The following is a 19,528-nucleotide window of genomic DNA, read 5'->3' as shown; positions in this document are numbered from 1 at the left end:
CTATGTACACAGCTTTTTATGTTCATACTAAACTGGGTCTCAAAATTTCCATGACTGGTGTTGAATGTGCTACACATGTTGAAAGGCCAAATAAGTGAGCATTATTGTTTTTAGTTAATTATTTAGATAAGAAACAACTTTCCTGTAGCTCAGTGGTAAGAGCATTGCGTTAACAACGCAAGGTTGTGGTTTGATCCCAGGAGATTGCAGATACCTATGTAAAATGTATAGGGTAATGCAATGTAAGTCGCTTTGGATAAAAGCATCTGCCAAACGCCTAAATGTAAATGTAAAACAGTTTAATGTTCTTCACCTCAAAGAATTGTAAGTTGACTAATTTATTTGTATTTTTTGCACAACATGGTTATTCATTTTTATGTAAACATTAGCCATCAAATTAAAACATTTCCCTACAGAGTTTAACTAAATTGTTTCCTTTTGTTTAGTTAGCTCTTTAATTCATTGTTGTTCTAAGCTTTAAATATTTGCATGTCTGATGAGATTTGATAAATGTAGCCATGCACACACTGTCTTGCTCCGACAGCTTTAAAGTCAGCCGGCAAAACACGGAACGGCGACTCGACGCGATAATCTTGATCATTTCTAACTCTCTTTTTCCAGAGATCACAGTTTGTGTTTTATAATTTAATGTGCTGGGAAATAAAGAAAAATTAATAACTATACACTGTACATCACCGAACGTGAAGCTTCTGTCAGTGTCAACTCCATAAGGCTGCAGACTCTGGAAACGTGTGTATTGGCCATCAACTTTCTGGTTGGTGTTCCTACACACTCTTATGTGATATGGCTCATCGTCTCAGGAAGTAGGATTTTATCCGAGTTCTTCTTTCTCAATGCCTCTGTCTGTGAGCTTGGCAACTGTCTGAATTGCTTGTTCTTTGTACTGAACATGTGGACTTCAAGTCTCTTTGTAATTGAATATTTATTGAAGGGACTTATTACCACCGGTCGTTCTCTGTTTCAGTGTCTGATCTGTCTTGAACGTTACCTGGCGGTGGTTCACCCTGTAATATTTCTGAAGTACAAACCTCTCAGATATCGAGTGATCTGCTCCACCGCTGCCTGGATCTTAATTCTCGGCTCCTGTTTGTGCTGCATGTTTATTGATGTCTCTTCTGTTCACTATGTTTTCATCTGGTTCCTCTCAGTGCAGTTCCTCGTCTTTCTCTCCATCCAGTTGTTCTGTTGTCTGGCTGTTCTCAGAGCTCTGAAGCAGTCAGGACCAGGAGAGAGAGAGAGAGAGAGAGAGAGAGAGAGAGGAGGAAAACCACATGAAGAGAAGAGCATTTCATCTCATTCTCATTACTACGATGAGCATGATAATCACATATGGCCCTTATATTCTGTCTGGAATATTTGTCATTATGACGGCGAGTTATTGTTACGGATTATGGGTCACTGGTTTGATTTGTTATGTTTTGGCTGGGTTTGTACAGCCTGTTCTTTGTCTGCAACGTGCTGGGAAATTCTTCTGTCTCTCATCTTAAAAATACACATGCGACGGAAATCGTTCAACATTTCGCTTTTCGTTTTAATTCAGATTTTTGTTTTTGTGCAATTATGAATTGTAAAACGTTAAGGGTAAACGAGAAAATGGGATTTTGCAAAAGAACATTTTGAAGAACATAACCAAACAGCTATGGACCCCATTTATTGTTTTATTGTTTGGACACAAAACCACTGAGACATTTCTCAAAATGTTTAATTTTATGAAACAAACATAATTCTGAGAAAGGTTTACAGGAATGATTTTAGGGACAATCATAACAGAATATATACTGTATTTTTGGTGAACTGCTTTATCCCGAAACATAATTTAACCATAGCCTGCTCATAAAATTGAGACTTTGTAGAAGGAAAAAACGTACATGTTTTTAATATTTACTGCTTGTTTTCATGTAATACTCATTGGCAATCACTTACAGATCGTTCAAAGAAAAAATCTTATAAGAGAAACAAGAACATGCATAACTCCGCAGTGAACCTCTCAACAAACGGAGATTCCACAGCTGTGTCCATTGGACTAGTGACCGTCTTGAGATGTGTACCTGGAAGTGTGTCCGAGTTCTTCATCCTCAATCTCTCTGCTTGTGAGATCGGTATCTGTCTAAATAGTTTGATCTTTGTAATGTGGTTTCGGAGTTTGTCAACATTTGAACTGTTTTACGTGTTTAATAGGAACATTTGACTAAACAAAGCTACATTATTTTTAGATTGTTATAACTGTATTTGAACATTGTTAATCACTTTAAATGAATCTTTGTGTTTATGACTCCAGGAATGACATTTACATTGAGGATTTTAAATGGCATACGTTACATCCAGATCCTTGTGACTTTCCCTTTTTATTTACAACCAGACTACATTTATGTGGTTTATATGATTTATTTTCTCAATAAAATATTTAATCGACCTATCAATGACCAATTTTTCCATGAATTTGCTTGCATTTACATTCTGTCAATCACAGATATCCTAGTTTTTGAGCACTTTATTTTATGATTTGCATGGAGTCATGCATTCATGTAAAAAATACAACGATAAGTCATTCTTACATGTAGATATCAAAACAGATGTCTATCATAGTTTTGCAAGGCTTTATTTTAAAATGTGTATATCTGGTGAATGTGATGTGTGCCAATGTGGACGTTTATCAGATTTATAATGTCTGTTTTGGACGACTTCCCATCACTATTCCTGTGATCATTTATTATTTGAAAACTCAATATTACAGTACGTAAGCTCGAAAACACAGAACTTGTTTTACTCATGAAATTGAAGCGTGTCGACTTTGTTAACTGCCTTTCATTTAAAGGCTATTTGTTTTGCTAAACACTACATTTGGTTTCTTTCAATCTTTGCATATCCAATATGTTTGTGACATGTGTTTAGGCAGGCATATAAATCCTTGTGACAGTTTTCAAATCAGTCTACAAATCTCAGGGATTGCCTCACATCCAGAGAGACAAAATCCACCCCTCAGGTGATGATATTAACATATTTTAAGAATCATTGTTGATCATAGAAATTTGTATGAATTACGTATATCTCAACACTGTACTAGTTTGAAGAATGTGCTAGTTTTTCTAAGATTTTGGATTAATAATAACAAAATAAATTTCGACTTTATTATTTACATGTGATCCAAATGATGATGCATTTTGCTATAATGGCCTTGAAATGTCCAATCATTAATATAAATTATCATACATTTAGTTCAGAAACGTTGTGCAAATTTGAGTTTGTTGCTTTGATTTCTGTTCCAAAGTATAGAAAAATCGACATTATTAGACATCACTAATTCAATATACATATTAGTGTATAGTATGCATAAAAAATACATTTATGTTAAAAATTGTAGATGAAACAAATATAGGCTACATATCTATATTACAATAATTCCATAAAAAAACAAGTATGAAACACTAACTGAATGTTGTGTACGCAAAAAATCTTTTGAACGATTCAGATCTTCACACTGTATCTCTTTTGTTCTGCACAGACCACGATTACAATATCATCTATGCTTTGATTGTGAGTATCTGGCATAAGAAGACGCGGAGAAAATGAAGAACTCTACAGTGGACTTCAACACATCTGAAGCTTCTTTTGAGTCCAGTGGTGTGCAAATATCTGTGTACATCATCAATGTTCTGTTCGGTCTTCCGACACACTCCTTTATTATATGGCTCATCATCACAGGAACGGGAAGTCCAATTCCATCAGACTTCTTCAATCTTAATCTCTCTGTTTGTGAGATTGGTATCTGTCTGAACAGTGTGTTTGCCATTTTTTTTTATCTTCGGTTTTCAAGTCTCAAAGGATTAAGGTACTTTTTATCAGGATTGGGCATCACCTGTCGTCCTCTGTTTCAGTGTCTGATCTGTGTGGAGCGTTACCTGGCGGTGGTTCATCCGGTAACCTTTCTGAAGTACAAACCTCTCAGATATCGAGTGATCTGCTCCTTCGCTGCCTGGATCACTAGTCTCGGCTCGTGTTCATGCTGCATGTTTAGTATAATCTCACTGAAATATGTTTGGTTTGTAGAGTTTTACTCGATTCAGTTCCTCATCTTTCTCTCTATCCAGTTGTTTTGTTGTCTGGCTGTTCTCAGAGCTCTGAAGCAGTCAGGACCAGGAGAGAGAGGGAGAGAGAGAGAGGAGGAAAACCACATGAAGAGACGAGCGTTTCATCTCATTCTGATAACTACTGGGAACTTGGTTGTCATTTATCTCCCATATACAATATCCGGATTCTATTATATTCTGTCAAATAAGTATATTTCTCAACTTTACTCTTTTTCTTATCTTTTGTTCATTTTTGGTGGCTTTGTTCAGCCTGCTCTTTATCTGTATCGTACTAGAAAACTCTGCTTCCTGTGTACACCATAAAATCACCAAGTGTGCACTTTTATCAAACCACATATTTTCCTGAGCTGAATGTGTTCATTCGTCTGTTTTTTCAATAAAACACTTATTAATGACCCACTGTCATCTTTTTGCATTGAGTGTTGCCACGGAGCTTATTGTCTTAAACCTGACATGTTGTCATGACTCAAAGTCATGTAGTCATATAGTGCTAATATTGCTTGGTCTGAATTTTTACATATCAGATTGTTGAATGTGTGACACCTGTGCTAACCACAAACCCTGACCTGTGTTTCTGACAAATATAGATTGCTTTGAAAAAAATCTATATTCTCTGTTTTGTATGACATGTCGCTTATTGCTCCCCGAACTCTTTGTAAGTCGCTTTGTATAAAAGCGTCTGCTAAATGACTAAATGTAAAAGTTTTGGCAGACTGATTATCAAGTTTTTTATTTTTATCTGAAAGTATATAAAGCAATAATAACTAATTGTGGTTTAAAAAAACAAAATCACAATTTATTTTCAAGTTCATTAAGTTCATTAGGTCGTAAAATTATACTTTAAATTGGTGAAATATATCAGATTATTTATTCATGATGTTTCTTTAAACATTTGCATACCTGGTCTTTACTATAACGCAGCAGCATATCGAGTCTGCACAAAATTCCCCCGGACGTCCTTGAAATCAGTCTACAAAACAATGCACTAAGATTTGTACAGACCCAGAGAGATCAAGAATTTCATGCTGCAGGTGATAAAACCTTTTATTTGATTTGTTTTCTGCTCAACAGTCTCTAAAGTGTATTTTTAAGGTGAGGGGTATGTTCATATTTGGCTATGTAGTTAAAACTAAAGAGTATTGTTGAACAACGAACACATTTATTGTTATGCATTTATAGTAACTCCATTGAGAACAAAGGATATTATCTGAGGTTAACTTCCGGTCTGTGTTTGTTGATCAGCCTTGCTAGTGGCTGTAATGTATAACAATATATATTTTATTTTATTTTATTAATATTAATATTGTATTGTATAATAACTACTAAATAAACAATTGGTTGAATTTTATTGTATATACATTTATTAAATAAACAATTTGTCAAATGGGTCGTTTAACTTTGTTGCCTTTAAGTTTAGTCAAGTAGCGGTGCTTTTCCGGGTAACCCAAATGAATACTAGCTAGACATTCTTTTAACTTGCTTGCTAATGTCATTTACTTGTTTTGATTTTGCTTGTTTCAGAAATAATCTACAGGGACTCTTTGCGGATGTGTTCCAGGAGTTGAGTTTGGGCCACAAAAGCAGACATGCGCAAAGACGTTTGCTTATGCTGTTGCTTTTGAAATCATCCATTTGTGAATGTAAATATCACACAACCGTCAAATTGTAAAATCATTCAAATAAAAGTGTGCTCTTTTCATTTCAATAAAATTAGATTGTCTAATCGATCACAATTGTGTTTTTCCTCAGCTGAAACACTGAACTCAAAGAAACACTGAAATAAACTACTCTGCAATGAATGTAACTACATTTTCCACAACCAATTCAACTGGGCTTTACAATAGTCTGCAAATGGGCATTTATATCATCAACCTCTTGTTTGGTTTTCCTGCTCACTCCTATGTGATACGACTCATCACCACAGGAGCCGGAAGTGGAATTGCAGCAGAGTTCTTCATCCTCAGTTACTCTGTTTGTGAGATCGGAATCTGTCTGAAAAGTTTGATCTTTGTACTGTCAGTGTGGTTTCAGAGTTTCTCAATAATTGACCAGTTTTTAGTAGGCTTTTCCATCACCGGCCGTCCTCTGTTTCAGTGTCTGATCTGTGTGGAGCGTTACCTGGCTGTAGTTCATCCTGTAACCTTTCTGAAGTACAAACCTCTCAGATATCGAATGATCTGCTGCACTATTGCCTGGATAGTTTGTTTTGGATCTTGTGTGTTTTGTATGTTTACTTTAAGGTCATATCAAATTATGTACATATGTTGGATGACCACGCAGCTAGTCGTCTTCCTCTCCATCCAGTTTTTTTGTCTTTCGGCTGTTCTCAGAGCTCTGAAGCAGTCTGTACCAGGAGAGAGAGATAGAGAGAGAGAGAAGGAAAGCCACATGAAGAGAAGAGCGTTTTATATCATTCTTATAACTACAGTGAGCATGGTTATCATATATGTGCCAATGTCTGTCTCAGGATTTCTAACTGTTATGAAAAAAAAGTACATTGTGGAAATTTGGTTTCCTGCATTGCTGTCTTACATGCTGGGTGGTTTTTTACAGCCTGTTTTTTATTTACACAGATGTGGAAAACTTTTCTGCTGGGCTTCTTCCTAAAACATCAATTGCTTTGTGTGCAATTGATGCATATTTGCCCTTAAATGAACTGTTAAATGGGCTTAGGGGTGCATTCATCCCTTTTAAGTAATTTAAGTAAGATTCCAATCCTACGGGAGAAAACATGGTCATTTTAAAGGCACTGCAAACTGTTACTGTGAACCGTGTCACCAGCCAGTCAGCAAAAACAATGGAGTTTATGCATGCATTATTTACACATTTTGTTCATTTACAAACTAATGTAAAAGTAAAACAGCAAAAGTTCTGTCTCTTTATTCTACATTATTTCAGGAAATCCTTAGCCAACAGCTGTGTGAGGGAAAGTGCATGAGATGAGTAGACCAAACCAAATTCATTTTCATATTTCACATGAAAGATACAGCATAGGTTTAAATCTAATGGTCTTTTGGTTACGAATCCGATTCTCTAACCCGGCCACTTTTCAAGTTTAAAGATTTAAAGATAAAGATACAGTTATGCAAGGTAAGCTATATGATTTTGTACTTTTGGATAATTCTGAACGCGTATTTTCAAAGTAGCCTACATATATCCTAAACCTTACAAACTGATGTTTATGTTGCATTTCTAAATCTGTTTATTTATGTTTGAAAATTTATTTAACTTCTCGAGTCATCTATCAAATATTAAATTATGTGATGGTCTTTATTGAAATGTGTACAGTTTTTTGGTTTCTACTAAGAATAACGAACCTATAGGAGGATTAATTGAATATGTTTAAAATAGCTATACATATACAGGGAAACTTATATGTTAACAAATATTAAAGATTGATTAATGGACATAAGTAATATTTACATACAGCAGATGTGCTTATACACTTATTTACATATAAAGTAAATAAATAGATCACAATATATCACTTACACATATATTTACCATGTTTTATTAAATGTGAAAAATATAAAAAAGTGGCCAAAATCGAATATGTAAATACATTTTGAACACATATTGCAAATAGATTTACACTGTCATGATCCTGCCTCTCCTTGTCTTGGTTTTCGAGTCTTGTGGCAGGATCATGTCAGTCCCATGTGTTTTGTGTGGAGAAAGAGCATTGTTTTGGTTTGTCACACCATGCTCTCTCTGCGGTGTCGCATCCTTTAGCCCTGCCCCCTTGTTTCCCTGTTAGCGGCCCATTAGTGTTAATCTTGTCACCAGCCCTGATTCATCTTTCCCTTAGCGTTTTATTACCTTCACCTGCCTTGTGCAATCCTCCTGTTAGCTTTCCTTTAGTGTTTCATTCATGTCAACTGCCGCCACTCTCCCTGTGTGATCAGTCCTCGTCAGTGTTTCCCTTTATCAAGTCCCAGTTTCCCCCTGTCTCTTGTCTGGTCATTGTCATTATTTGTTATCGTCATCCCTGTTGAAGTCACTGTCCTGTCCTGTCCTGTCCTGTCCTGTCCTGTCCTGTCCTGTCCTGTCCTGTCCTGTCCTGTCCTGTCCTTGGTAGTTCCTTGTTTCATGTTCCTGGTCCATGTATGTAAATACCCAAGGACTTTATTTGTTATTCCTAGTTGTTAATGTTTGCCCCCTTGTGGGAAGTATTTGGTTTCAATTTTGTATCTTAGTTTTGTTAGTGTTTTCCCCCATCGTGGGTGTTTTTGTTCTTGTTATTATTAAAGTATACTTGTTAACCCCTTCATCCCCGTGTCTGCCTGCACTTGGGTTCTTCCACCCTCCACGTTCACGACATACACACATTGTGTATATATATATATATATATAAAATAGATTTTTCCTATTTTTTTAAAAAGTAAATAAACAAAATATATTTATTATATATCAACCTATGCAACTATGGGATATCATGGAGATGAATCTTCATTTCATTTTGAGGTGACATGACCATTTGAGGAGGTGTGTCCCTGGCATCTTAGTTGATAAAAAGAAATGATCGGTAACAAAAATATTCAAATTGGGAACTGTAAAAGATTAATTGATTTTTTCTTATACAAAATACACTTGATGAAAGTCAAAATTAATGTCCTTAACCTAACTGGTTTTTTGATGTGCATCATATGCTAAAAAGGACTATTAAAATGTTTTCATTGAAACATAAAGTTAATGTTTTGGTTGGTTCTCCCCTTATAGCTATCCGTGTTGGATATACCGCATATGTTTTTACTACTTTAAGCATTTGAATTTCAGATTTTTGTGGCACATGCAGCCAGGCACATTTATTCTTGTGACAGCTGTGGAATTTAGGCCAAATAAAACACAGCAACGATATTTAAATATCCACTTTTTTCCAAAGCGACTTACTTTGCATTATCCTACACATTTGCTTTTAAGTATGTGCAATCCCTGGGATCGGACCTGTGACCTTGGCGTTGCTCACGCCATGCTCCAACCACTGAGCCACAGCAAATCTATAAATGTATATAAAGCTATAAAGGATATAAATGTATTTCTAAACAAAAGGCAATGATTTGACTTTCAGCAGATTTACGTAAGAGTTGTGAAATAGCTTTTAGGCAAAGGGCTAATTCATGTCATGCCAAACCAATTTAAAAGATAAAGGATTATAGGTTATTATATGTCAATCCATATACCTTTATGTAAATAATAGCATAATTATGTTTCTTTTCCATATAATGGGAATGTTGTTCTTTTGTAGGTGATTATAATGTAAATCTTTAATAATGTTATGTTTTGTGGCATTACAGAGTAGGATTTATTAATTATTCCTTATTTCTACAGAGATTATCGTGTTGTTTTACATGACAGCCTATGTACACAGCTTTTTATGTTCATACTAAACTGGGTCTCAAAATTACTACACATGTTGAAAGGCCAAATAAGTGAGCATTATTGTTTTTAGTAAATTATTTAGATAAGAAACAACTTTCCAGTAACTGTTAAGTTAACAACGCAAGGTTGTGGTTTGATCCCAGGAGATTGCAGATACCTATGTAAAATGTATAGGGTAATGCAATGTAAGTCGCTTTGGATAAAAGCATCTGCCAAACGCCTAAATGTAAATGTAAAACAGTTTAATGTTCTTCACCTCAAAGAATTGTAAGTTGACTAATTTATTTGTATTTTTTGCACAACATGGTTATTCATTTTTATGTAAACATTAGCCATCATATTAAAACATTTCCCTACAGAGTTTAACTAAATTGTTTTTATTAATATTTTCAAGACTGTCTCCTTTTGTTTAGTTAGCTCTTTAATTCGTTGTTGTTCTAAGCTTTAAATATTTGCATGTCTGATGAGATGCGATAAATGTAGCCATGCACACACTGTATTGCTCCGACAGCTTTAAAGTCAGCCGGCAAAACACGGAACGGCGACTCGACGTTCACACCGCAGGTGAGAATTTGTTTTGTGTCATTTTGTTAATTTGATTTTCTCATAACTTTCAGTGCATACGTTATAACATTAATGGTGCTAAGCTTTTTCAACAACAACACACTCAGCTGTGTGCGTTGGTTATATAAATGTACAGGCCAGATTGTAAATACTAGGCGTACTGAAAACGGGTTCATGAAAAACTCATTGTGTTGATCTGTGCTTGTCCTAATAATCTTGATCATTTCTAACTCTCTTTTTCCAGAGATCACAGTTTGTGTTTTATAATTTAATGTGCTGGGAAATAAAGAAAAATGAATAACTATACACTGTACATCACCGAACCTGAAGCTTCTGTCAGTGTCAACTCCCCAAGGCTGCAGACTCCAGAAACGTGTGTATTGGCCATCAACTTTCTGGTTGGTGTTCCTACACACTCTTATGTGATATGGCTCATCGTCTCAGGAAGTAGGATTTTATCCGAGTTCTTCTTTCTCAATGCCTCTGTGTGTGAGCTTGGCAACTGTTTGAATTGCTTGTTCTTTGTACTGAACATGTGGACTTCAAGTCTCTTTGTAATTGAATATTTATTGAAGGGACTTATTACCACCGGTCGTTCTCTGTTTCAGTGTCTGATCTGTCTTGAACGTTACCTGGCGGTGGTTCACCCTGTAATATTTCTGAAGTACAAACCTCTCAGATATCGAGTGATCTGCTCCACCGCTGCCTGGATCTTAATTCTCGGCTCCTGTTTGTGCTGCATGTTTATTGATGTCTCTTCTGTTCACTATGTTTTCATCTGGTTCCTCTCAGTGCAGTTCCTCGTCTTTCTCTCCATCCAGTTGTTCTGTTGTCTGGCTGTTCTCAGAGCTCTGAAGCAGTCAGGACCAGGAGAGAGAGGGAGAGAGAGAGAGGAGGAAAACCACATGAAGAGAAGAGCGTTTCATCTCATTCTCATTACTACGATGAGCATGATAATCACATATGGCCCTTATATTCTGTCTGGAATATTTGTCATTATGACGGCGAGTTATTGTTACGGATTATGGGTCACTGGTTTGATTTGTTATGTTTTGGCTGGGTTTGTACAGCCTGTTCTTTGTCTGCAACGTGCTGGGAAATTCTTCTGTCTCTCATCTTAAAAATACACATGCGACGGAAATCGTTCAACATTTCGCTTTTCGTTTTAATTCAGATTTTTGTTTTTGTGCAATTATGAATTGTAAAACGTTAAGGGTAAACGAGAAAATGGGATTTTGCAAAAGAACATTTTGAAGAACATAACCAAACAGCTATGGACCCCATTTATTGTTTGGACACAAAACCACTGAGACATTTCTCAAAATGTTTAATTTTATGAAACAAACATAATTCTGAGAAAGGTTTACAGGAATGATTTTAGGGTGAAACAATCATAACAGAATATATACTGTATTTTTGGTGAACTGCTTTATCCCGAAACATAATTTAACCATAGCCTGCTCATAAAATTGAGACTTTGTAGAAGGAAAAAACGTACATGTTTTTAATATTTACTGCTTGTTTTCATGTAATACTCATTGGCAATCACTTACAGATCGTTCAAAGAAAAAATCTTATAAGAGAAACAAGAACATGCATAACTCCGCAGTGAACCTCTCAACAAACGGAGATTCCACAGCTGTGTCCATTGGACTAGTGACCGTCTTGAGATGTGTACCTGGAAGTGTGTCCGAGTTCTTCATCCTCAATCTCTCTGCTTGTGAGATCGGTATCTGTCTAAATAGTGTCACGGATGTGTTAGAGAGAACCCAATTGCAGGCAGCGAAACGGGGATAACAAGGACTTTAATATAAACAGAAAACAGGAACAAAACAAAAACCCACGAGGGGTGACAACAGGGTACACAATAAACTGAACTAACTACAGACTAAACACTTGACAAGAATTACAACTACAAAACACTCACACTGACTAGACTAACAACTCAAAGACATAACTGAAAGACATAACTGAAAGGCATGAAGCATGAAGCATGAAGCATGAAGCATGACGCATGACGCATGACGCATGACGCATGACGCATGACGCATGACGCATGACGCATGACGCATGACGCATGACGCATGACGCATGACGCATGACGCATGACGCATGACGCATGACGCATGACGCATGACGCATGACGCATGACGCATGAAGCATGAAGCATGAAGCATGAAGCATGAAGCATGAAGCATGAAGCATGAAATAGTAAGGCATACCAGTACACTAGATGCAACGAACGAGCACAGGACAATGAACACGAGGATGTTTTAAAGGGAGACAGACAAAGGATAATAAACAAGGGTCAGGTGCGGGTACTGAAACACTCAGGGAAGGTTAACGAGGAAACGAGATGGCGGGAAACACTGACGAGACACGAGAAAGCACATGGCTTTCTCACACAAAACCTAAGGCTATGCCATGACTCCGCTGCAAGACCAAGAATAAACATGACATGATAGCGGAATCATGACAAATAGTTTGATCTTTGTAATGTGGTTTCGGAGTTTGTCAACATTTGAACTGTTTTAAGTGTTTAATAGGAACATTTGACTAAACAAGGCTACATTATTTTTAGATTGTTATAACTGTATTTGAACATTGTTAATCACTTTAATTGAATCTTTGTGTTTATGATTCCAGTAGTTTGTGTTTATGACTCCAGGAATGACATTTACATTGAGGATTTTAAATGGCATACGTTACATCCAGACTTTCCTTGTGACTTTCCCTTTTTATTTACAACCAGACTACATTTATGTGGTTTATATGATTTATTTTCTCAATAAAATATTTCATCGACCTATCAATGACCAATTTTTCTATGAATTTGCTTGCATTTACATTCTGTCAATCACAGATATCCTAGTTTTTGAGCACTTTATTTTATGATTTGCATGGAGTCAGTCATTCATGTAAAAAATACAACGATAAGTCATTCTTATATGTAGATATCAAAACAGAAGTTTATCATAGTTTTGCAAGGCTTTATTTTAAAATGTGTATATCTGGTGAATGTGATGTGTGCCAATGTGGACGTTTATCAGATTTATAATGTATGTTTTGGACGACTTCCCATCACTATTCCTGTGATCATTTATTATTTGAAAACTCAATATTACAGTACGTAAGCTCGATAACACAGAACTTGTTTATCTCATGAAATGGAAGCGTGTCGACTTTGTTAACTGCCTTTCATTTAAAGGCTATTTGTTTTGCTAAACACTATATTTGGTTTCTTTCAATCTTTGCATATCCAATATGTTTGTGACATGTGTTTAGGCAGGCATATAAATCCCTGTGACAGTTTTTAAATCAGTCTACAAATCTCAGGGATTGCCTCACATCCAGAGAGACAAAATCCACTCCTCAGGTGATGATATTAACATATTTTAAGAATCATTGTTGATCATAGAAATTTGAATGAATTACGTATATCTCAACACTGTACTAGTTTGAAGAATGTGCTAGTTTTTCTAAGATTTTGGATTAATAATAACAAAATAAATTTCGACTTTATTATTTACATGTGATCCAAATGATGATGCATTTTGCTATAATGGCCTTGAAATGTCCAATCATTAATATAAATTATCATACATTTAGTTCAGAAACGTTGTGCAAATTTGAGTTTGTTGCTTTGATTTCTGTTCCAAAGTATAGAAAAATCGACATTATTAGACATCACTAATTCAATATACATATTAGTGTATAGTATGCATAAAAAATACATTTATGTTAAAAATTGTAGATGAAACAAATATAGGCTACATATCTATATTACAATAATTCCATAAAAAAACAAGTATGAAACACTAACTGAATGTTGTGTACGCAAAAAATCTTTTGAACGATTCAGATCTTCACACTGTATCTCTTTTGTTCTGCACAGACCACGATTACAATATCATCTATGCTTTGATTGTGAGTATCTGGCATTAGAAGACGCGGAGAAAATGAAGAACTCTACAGTGGACTTCAACACATCTGAAGCTTCTTTTGAGTCCAGTGGTGTACTGCTGAGACTGCAAATATCTGTGTACATCATCAATGCTCTGTTCGGTCTTCCGACACACTCCTTTATTATATGGCTCATCATCACAGGAACGGGAAGTCCGATTGCATCAGACTTCTTCAATCTTAATCTCTCTGTTTGTGAGATTGGTATCTGTCTGAACAGTGTGTTTGCCATTTTTTTTTATCTTCGGTTTTCAAGTCTCAAAGGATTAATGTACTTTTTATCAGGATTGGGCATCACCTGTCGTCCTCTGTTTCAGTGTCTGATCTGTGTGGAGCGTTACCTGGCGGTGGTTCATCCTGTAACCTTTCTGAAGTACAAACCTCTCAGATATCGAGTGATCTGCTCCTTCGCTGCCTGGATCACTAGTCTCGGCTCGTGTTCATGCTGCATGTTTAGTATAATCTCACTGAAATATGTTTGGTTTGTAGAGTTTTACTCAGTGCAGTTGCTCGTCTTTCTCTCCATCCAGTTGTTCTGTTGTCTGGCTGTTCTCAGAGCTCTGAAGCAGTCAGGACCAGGAGAGAGAGGGAGAGAGAGAGAGGAGGAAAACCACACGAAGAGAAGAGCGTTTCATCTCATTCTCATAACTACTGTGAACTATCTTGTCATTTATCTCCCATTTTCAACTTCAGGATTTTACTTTATTCTGTCAAAGCATCAGATTCCTGAACTTGACTTAGCTAGTTTTGTTTTTTTTGCGTTTGCTGGCTTTGTTCAGCCTGTTCTCTATCTGCATCGTGCTGGTAAACTCCGCTGCCCGTGTTCGCCATAAAATCTGCACCTGTCTTATCTCATAGGGCCCATTTACTGTTTCAGGAATTGTTAGCATTGTGCCACGCATGTGGATATTATGACAGTTCGGGTTTTAGCTTTGATCTGTTTTTTTTGCTGGCTGGTTTTATTCAGCCTGTTCTTTATCTGAAGCGCAATGTAAAAATAAAAGTTCCCAGTTCCCCAAATCAATCTGTAAATGTAAAATTCCCAATAGACCGAGAAGCTCTGTACTGTATATTTGCATATCTGGTGTTAATATTAGGTGTAGCTTGTGGAGTCATGCACAAATGTCCTCGTGACGTTTTTTAAGTCGGTCTACAAAAGAAAGTGCCAAGATTTAAATACATCCTCGTGGACTAAACATTCACTTTTCAGGTAACAAACTCTTCTTTTAAACTCAGATCTTTGTTTCTTAACAATTATTGTAAAACATGTTAAAATGTCATTGAAAAATAATCATTGTAAAACGTTAAGGGAAAATGAGAAAAATTAGATTTTGTATTTGAATGCATACGCCATTGAATGTATAGAATTAAAGGTATAGTTCATAAAAAAGAACCCTCACGTCATTCAAAACATGTACGATTTGCAAAAGAAGATGATAAATTGCCAAACAGCACTGGACCCAATTGTTTTCTGTTGTATGGACACAAAACCCAGGAGACATTTCTCAAAATATCTCTTTTGATAAAACAAAAGGCATTTTGAGAAACGAAAATCATAATAAATTTGGGGTTAATAAATGATAACAGAACGTATATTTTTGAGTGAACTGCTTTATCCCTTTATGATCATTGAACAACCGCACTAAAAATGTGAAATGTTTTTGGACATGTTTTGGAAATGGATATGTTAGTAAAAACTACTGTTTGTTTTCATGTCATACTTATAGTGAATCGCTTACAGACCTTTCAAAGACAAACTCTTATGTATGCGCCGAGAAGAGAAACAAGAACATGAATAACTCTGCAGTGAACCTCTCAACAAACGGGGATTCCACAGCTGTGTCCATTGGACTAGTGAACCGTCTTGAGATATGTGTGTACCTCATCAATCTCTTGTTTTGTCTTCCTACACACTCCTATGTGATGCGGCTCATCGTCACAGGAACAGGAAATGGAATTGTGTCCGAGTTCTTCATCCTAAATCTCTCTGCTTGTGAAATCGGTGTCTGTCTAAATAGTTTGATCTTTGTATTGTCGATGTGGTTTCGGAGTTTGTCAACATTTGAACAGTTTTTAATAGGATTTTCTATTACCGGTCGTCCTCTGTTTCAGTGTCTGATCTGTGTTGAGCGTTACCTGGCGGTGGTTCATCCTGTAACCTTTCTGAAGTACAAACCTCTCAGATATCGAGTGATCTGCTGCACCGCTGCCTGGATCATTTGTTTCAGCTCCTGTTTTCTCTGCATGTTTACTTTAGATTCGCAATATGCTGTTTATATATGTTTTTTGACAATGCAGCTACTTGTCTTCCTCTTTATCAAGTTGTTTTGCCTTTCGGCTGTTCTCAGAGCTCTGAAGCAGTCAGGACCAGGAGAGAGAGGGAGAGAGAGAGAGGAGGACCACATGAAGAGAAGAGCGTTTTATCTCATTCTCATAACTACTGTGACAACCGTTCTCACGTTTGGTCCGATTACTGTTACAGGATTCTTCTTCATTGTGACACACAATTATGTGGATAGACCAGAAGTTTGGCTTTCAGGTCTTCTTTGTTTTGTGCTGGCTGGTTTTGTTCAGCCTGTTCTTTATCTGCGGCGCACTGGAAAGTTCTCCCGCTTCTGCTGCCAAATTTGACTAAATGAAGTTACTCTTTTGACAATTATCAGAACTATTTTTGAACATTGTTAATAACTATAACTGTATCTTTGCTCTAAGTTTGGGTTTTTGAGTCCAGGATTTAGATTTACATTGAGTATCTTAAATGGCATACGCTACCTCCCAAATCGATTACAGACTTGAGTTTGTCCCATTTATTTATTTATTTATGAGGTTTATTATAGGCTGTATGATTATTGTCAGATGTTTTCAATAAAATACTTGAATGACCTATCAATGACCTACTGTCATATTTTTCCATGTTTTTGTATACATTTGCATCAATCACAGAAGTTGTTAAAATCACAAGTTTTGAATGCTTAGTTTATCATTTGCATGGATCATAGTGATGCATGCATGCATGGAAATACAATTGAGTTTGCTTCCCCCCAAATAAAATCCAGCAATAAATCAGTGTAACATGTAGTCATCATAGTTTTCATCATAGTTTTCATCATAGTTTTCATCATAGTTTTCCTCATAGTTTTCATCATAGTTTTCATCATAGTTTTCATCATAGTTTTCATCATAGTTTTCATCATAGTTTTGCAATGGTTCATTTTAAAATGTGTATATCTGGTGATGTGTGCAAATGTGGAAGGTTATTAGAATGATCGTTTGGGACGACATCACTATTCCTGTCATGATAACACACACTCTGTGACTAAATCAGTTTTACCTGTATTTTTAATTTTTGCATATCCAATATGTTTGAGACATGTGTAAAGCCAGGCATATAAATCCCTGGGGCCGTTTTCAAATCAGTACAAATCTTATGGAATTATTCACATCCAGAGAGACAAAATCCACTCCTCAGGTGATCATTTATAACATACCTTTTATAAAATCTTGCTATAATGGCCACTTATAAATGTATCTTCTTAGCAAATGTTAAGGTAAAAATCATTAGTAAAAATTATTATACATTTAGGATTTTAGAAATTATATGTTCAAATTTGGCTTTATGTTGTTTTGATTTCTGGTCCAAAGTTCAGAAACCCTACAGTATTAGATGTCACTAATCAAAATATACACATTTGTGAATAGTGTGCATACAATAATGTTTAATATTAAAAATGTTGACAGATATGACATATACCTAAAAAATGGTTGAATAATTCAAATCTTCACACTGTATTTCTTTTCTAGCACAGACCACGATTAGAATACAATTTCGGTTTTGCTTGTGAGTTTCATGCCTTAGACATAAAGAAGAAAATGAAGAACTCTACAGTGGACTTCAACACATCTGAAGCTTCTTTTGAGTCCAGTGGTATACTGCTAAGACTGCAAATGTCTGTGTACATCATCAATGCTCTGTTCGGTCTTCCGACACACTCCTTTATTATATGTCTCATCATCACAGGAACGGGAAGTCCAATTGCATCAGATTTCTTTAATCTTAATCTCTCTGTTTGTGAGATTGGTATCTGTCTGAGCAGTTTGTTCACATTAATTTTTTATTTTCTTTGGATTTCAAGTCTCTCGGGATTAATACGCTTTTTATTAGGACTGGGCATCACCGGTCGTCCCTTGTTTCAGTGTCTGATCTCTGTTGAGCGTTACATTGCGGTGGTTCATCCTGTAACCTTTCTGAAGTACAAACCTCTCAAATACAGACTCATGTGCTGCAGTGCTGCGTGGATCATAAATCTTGGCTCCTGTTTGTGCATGTTTAGTATAATCTCATCGAACGTTGTTTCGTTTGTAAAGTTTTACTCGATTCAGTTCCTCATCTTTCTCTCTATCCAGTTGTTTTGTTGTCTGGCTGTTCTCAGAGCTCTGAAGCAGTCAGGACCAGGAGAGAGAGGGAGAGAGAGAGAGGAGGAAAACCACATGAAGAGACGAGCGTTTCATCTCATTCTGATAACTACTGGGAACTTGGTTGTCATTTATCTCCCATATACAATATCCGGATTCTATTATATTCTGTCAAAACAGTATATTTCTCAACTTTACTCTTTTTCTTATCTTTTGTTCATTTTTGGTGGCTTTGTTCAGCCTGCTCTTTATCTGTATCGTACTAGAAAACTCTGCTTCCTGTGTACACCATAAAATCACCAAGTGTGCACTTTTATCAAACCACATATTTTCCTGAGCTGAATGTGTTCATTCGTCTGTTTTTTCAATAAAACACTTATTAATGACCCACTGTCATCTTTTTGCATTGAGTGTTGCCACGGAGCTTATTGTCTTAAACCTGACATGTTGTCATGACTCAAAGTCATGTAGTCATATAGTGCTAATATTGCTTGGTCTGAATTTTTACATATCAGATTGTTGAATGTGTGACACCTGTGCTAACCACAAACCCTGACCTGTGTTTCTGACAAATATAGATTGCTTTGAAAAAAATCTATATTCTCTGTTTTGTATGACATGTCGCTTATTGCTCCCCGAACTCTTTGTGAGTCGCTTTGTATAAAAGCGTCTGCTAAATGACTAAATGTAAAAGTTTTGGCAGACTGATTATCAAGTTTTTTATTTTTATCTGAAAGTATATAAAGCAATAATAACTAATTGTGGTTTAAAAAAACAAAATCACAATTTATTTTCAAGTTCATTAAGTTCATTAGGTCGTAAAATTATACTTTAAATTGGTGAAATATATCAGATTATTTATTCATGATGTTTCTTTAAACATTTGCATACCTGGTCTTTACTATAACGCAGCAGCATATCGAGTCTGCACAAAATTCCCCCGGACGTCCTTGAAATCAGTCTACAAAACATTGCACTAAGATTTGTACAGACCCAGAGAGATCAAGAATTTCATGCTGCAGGTGATAAAACCTTTTATTTGATTTGTTTTCTGCTCAACAGTCTCTAAAGTGTATTTTTAAGGTGAGGGGTATGTTCAT

General features: G+C 36.0%; 3 protein-coding genes across 3 annotated transcripts; all 3 read left to right on the top strand.

The window, feature by feature from the left end:
• Positions 1 to 3,587: 3,587 nt before the first annotated feature.
• Positions 3,588 to 13,997, top strand: LOC306911553 (G-protein coupled receptor 4-like; the record flags this gene model as incomplete). The annotated part of the gene is made up of 4 exons (XM_079487022.1): positions 3,588 to 3,953; positions 10,718 to 11,087; positions 11,608 to 11,781; positions 13,948 to 13,997. The coding sequence occupies 4 exons, from the start codon at positions 3,588 to 3,590 to the stop codon at positions 13,995 to 13,997; spliced, it is 960 nt and encodes a 319-aa protein (XP_079343148.1).
• Positions 13,998 to 14,011: 14 nt separating this feature from the next.
• Positions 14,012 to 14,848, top strand: LOC306911552 (C-C chemokine receptor type 8-like; the record flags this gene model as incomplete). The annotated part of the gene is made up of 1 exon (XM_079487021.1): positions 14,012 to 14,848. One exon carries the CDS (start codon positions 14,012 to 14,014, stop codon positions 14,846 to 14,848), a length of 837 nt encoding a protein of 278 aa, XP_079343147.1.
• Positions 14,849 to 15,156: 308 nt separating this feature from the next.
• LOC306910890 (uncharacterized protein) lies at positions 15,157 to 16,899 on the top strand. Its single transcript, XM_079485787.1, has 2 exons — positions 15,157 to 15,225; positions 15,743 to 16,899. The coding sequence occupies exon 2, from the start codon at positions 15,807 to 15,809 to the stop codon at positions 16,644 to 16,646; it is 840 nt and encodes a 279-aa protein (XP_079341913.1). The 5' UTR covers positions 15,157 to 15,225; positions 15,743 to 15,806; the 3' UTR covers positions 16,647 to 16,899.
• The last annotated feature ends 2,629 nt before the right edge of the window (positions 16,900 to 19,528 follow it).

Source organism: Barbatula barbatula (assembly GCF_947034865.1).
Source record: "Barbatula barbatula genome assembly, chromosome: 22".
NCBI lineage: Eukaryota > Metazoa > Chordata > Actinopteri > Cypriniformes > Nemacheilidae > Barbatula > Barbatula barbatula.
This window is presented reverse-complemented; position numbering and strand designations above follow the sequence as displayed.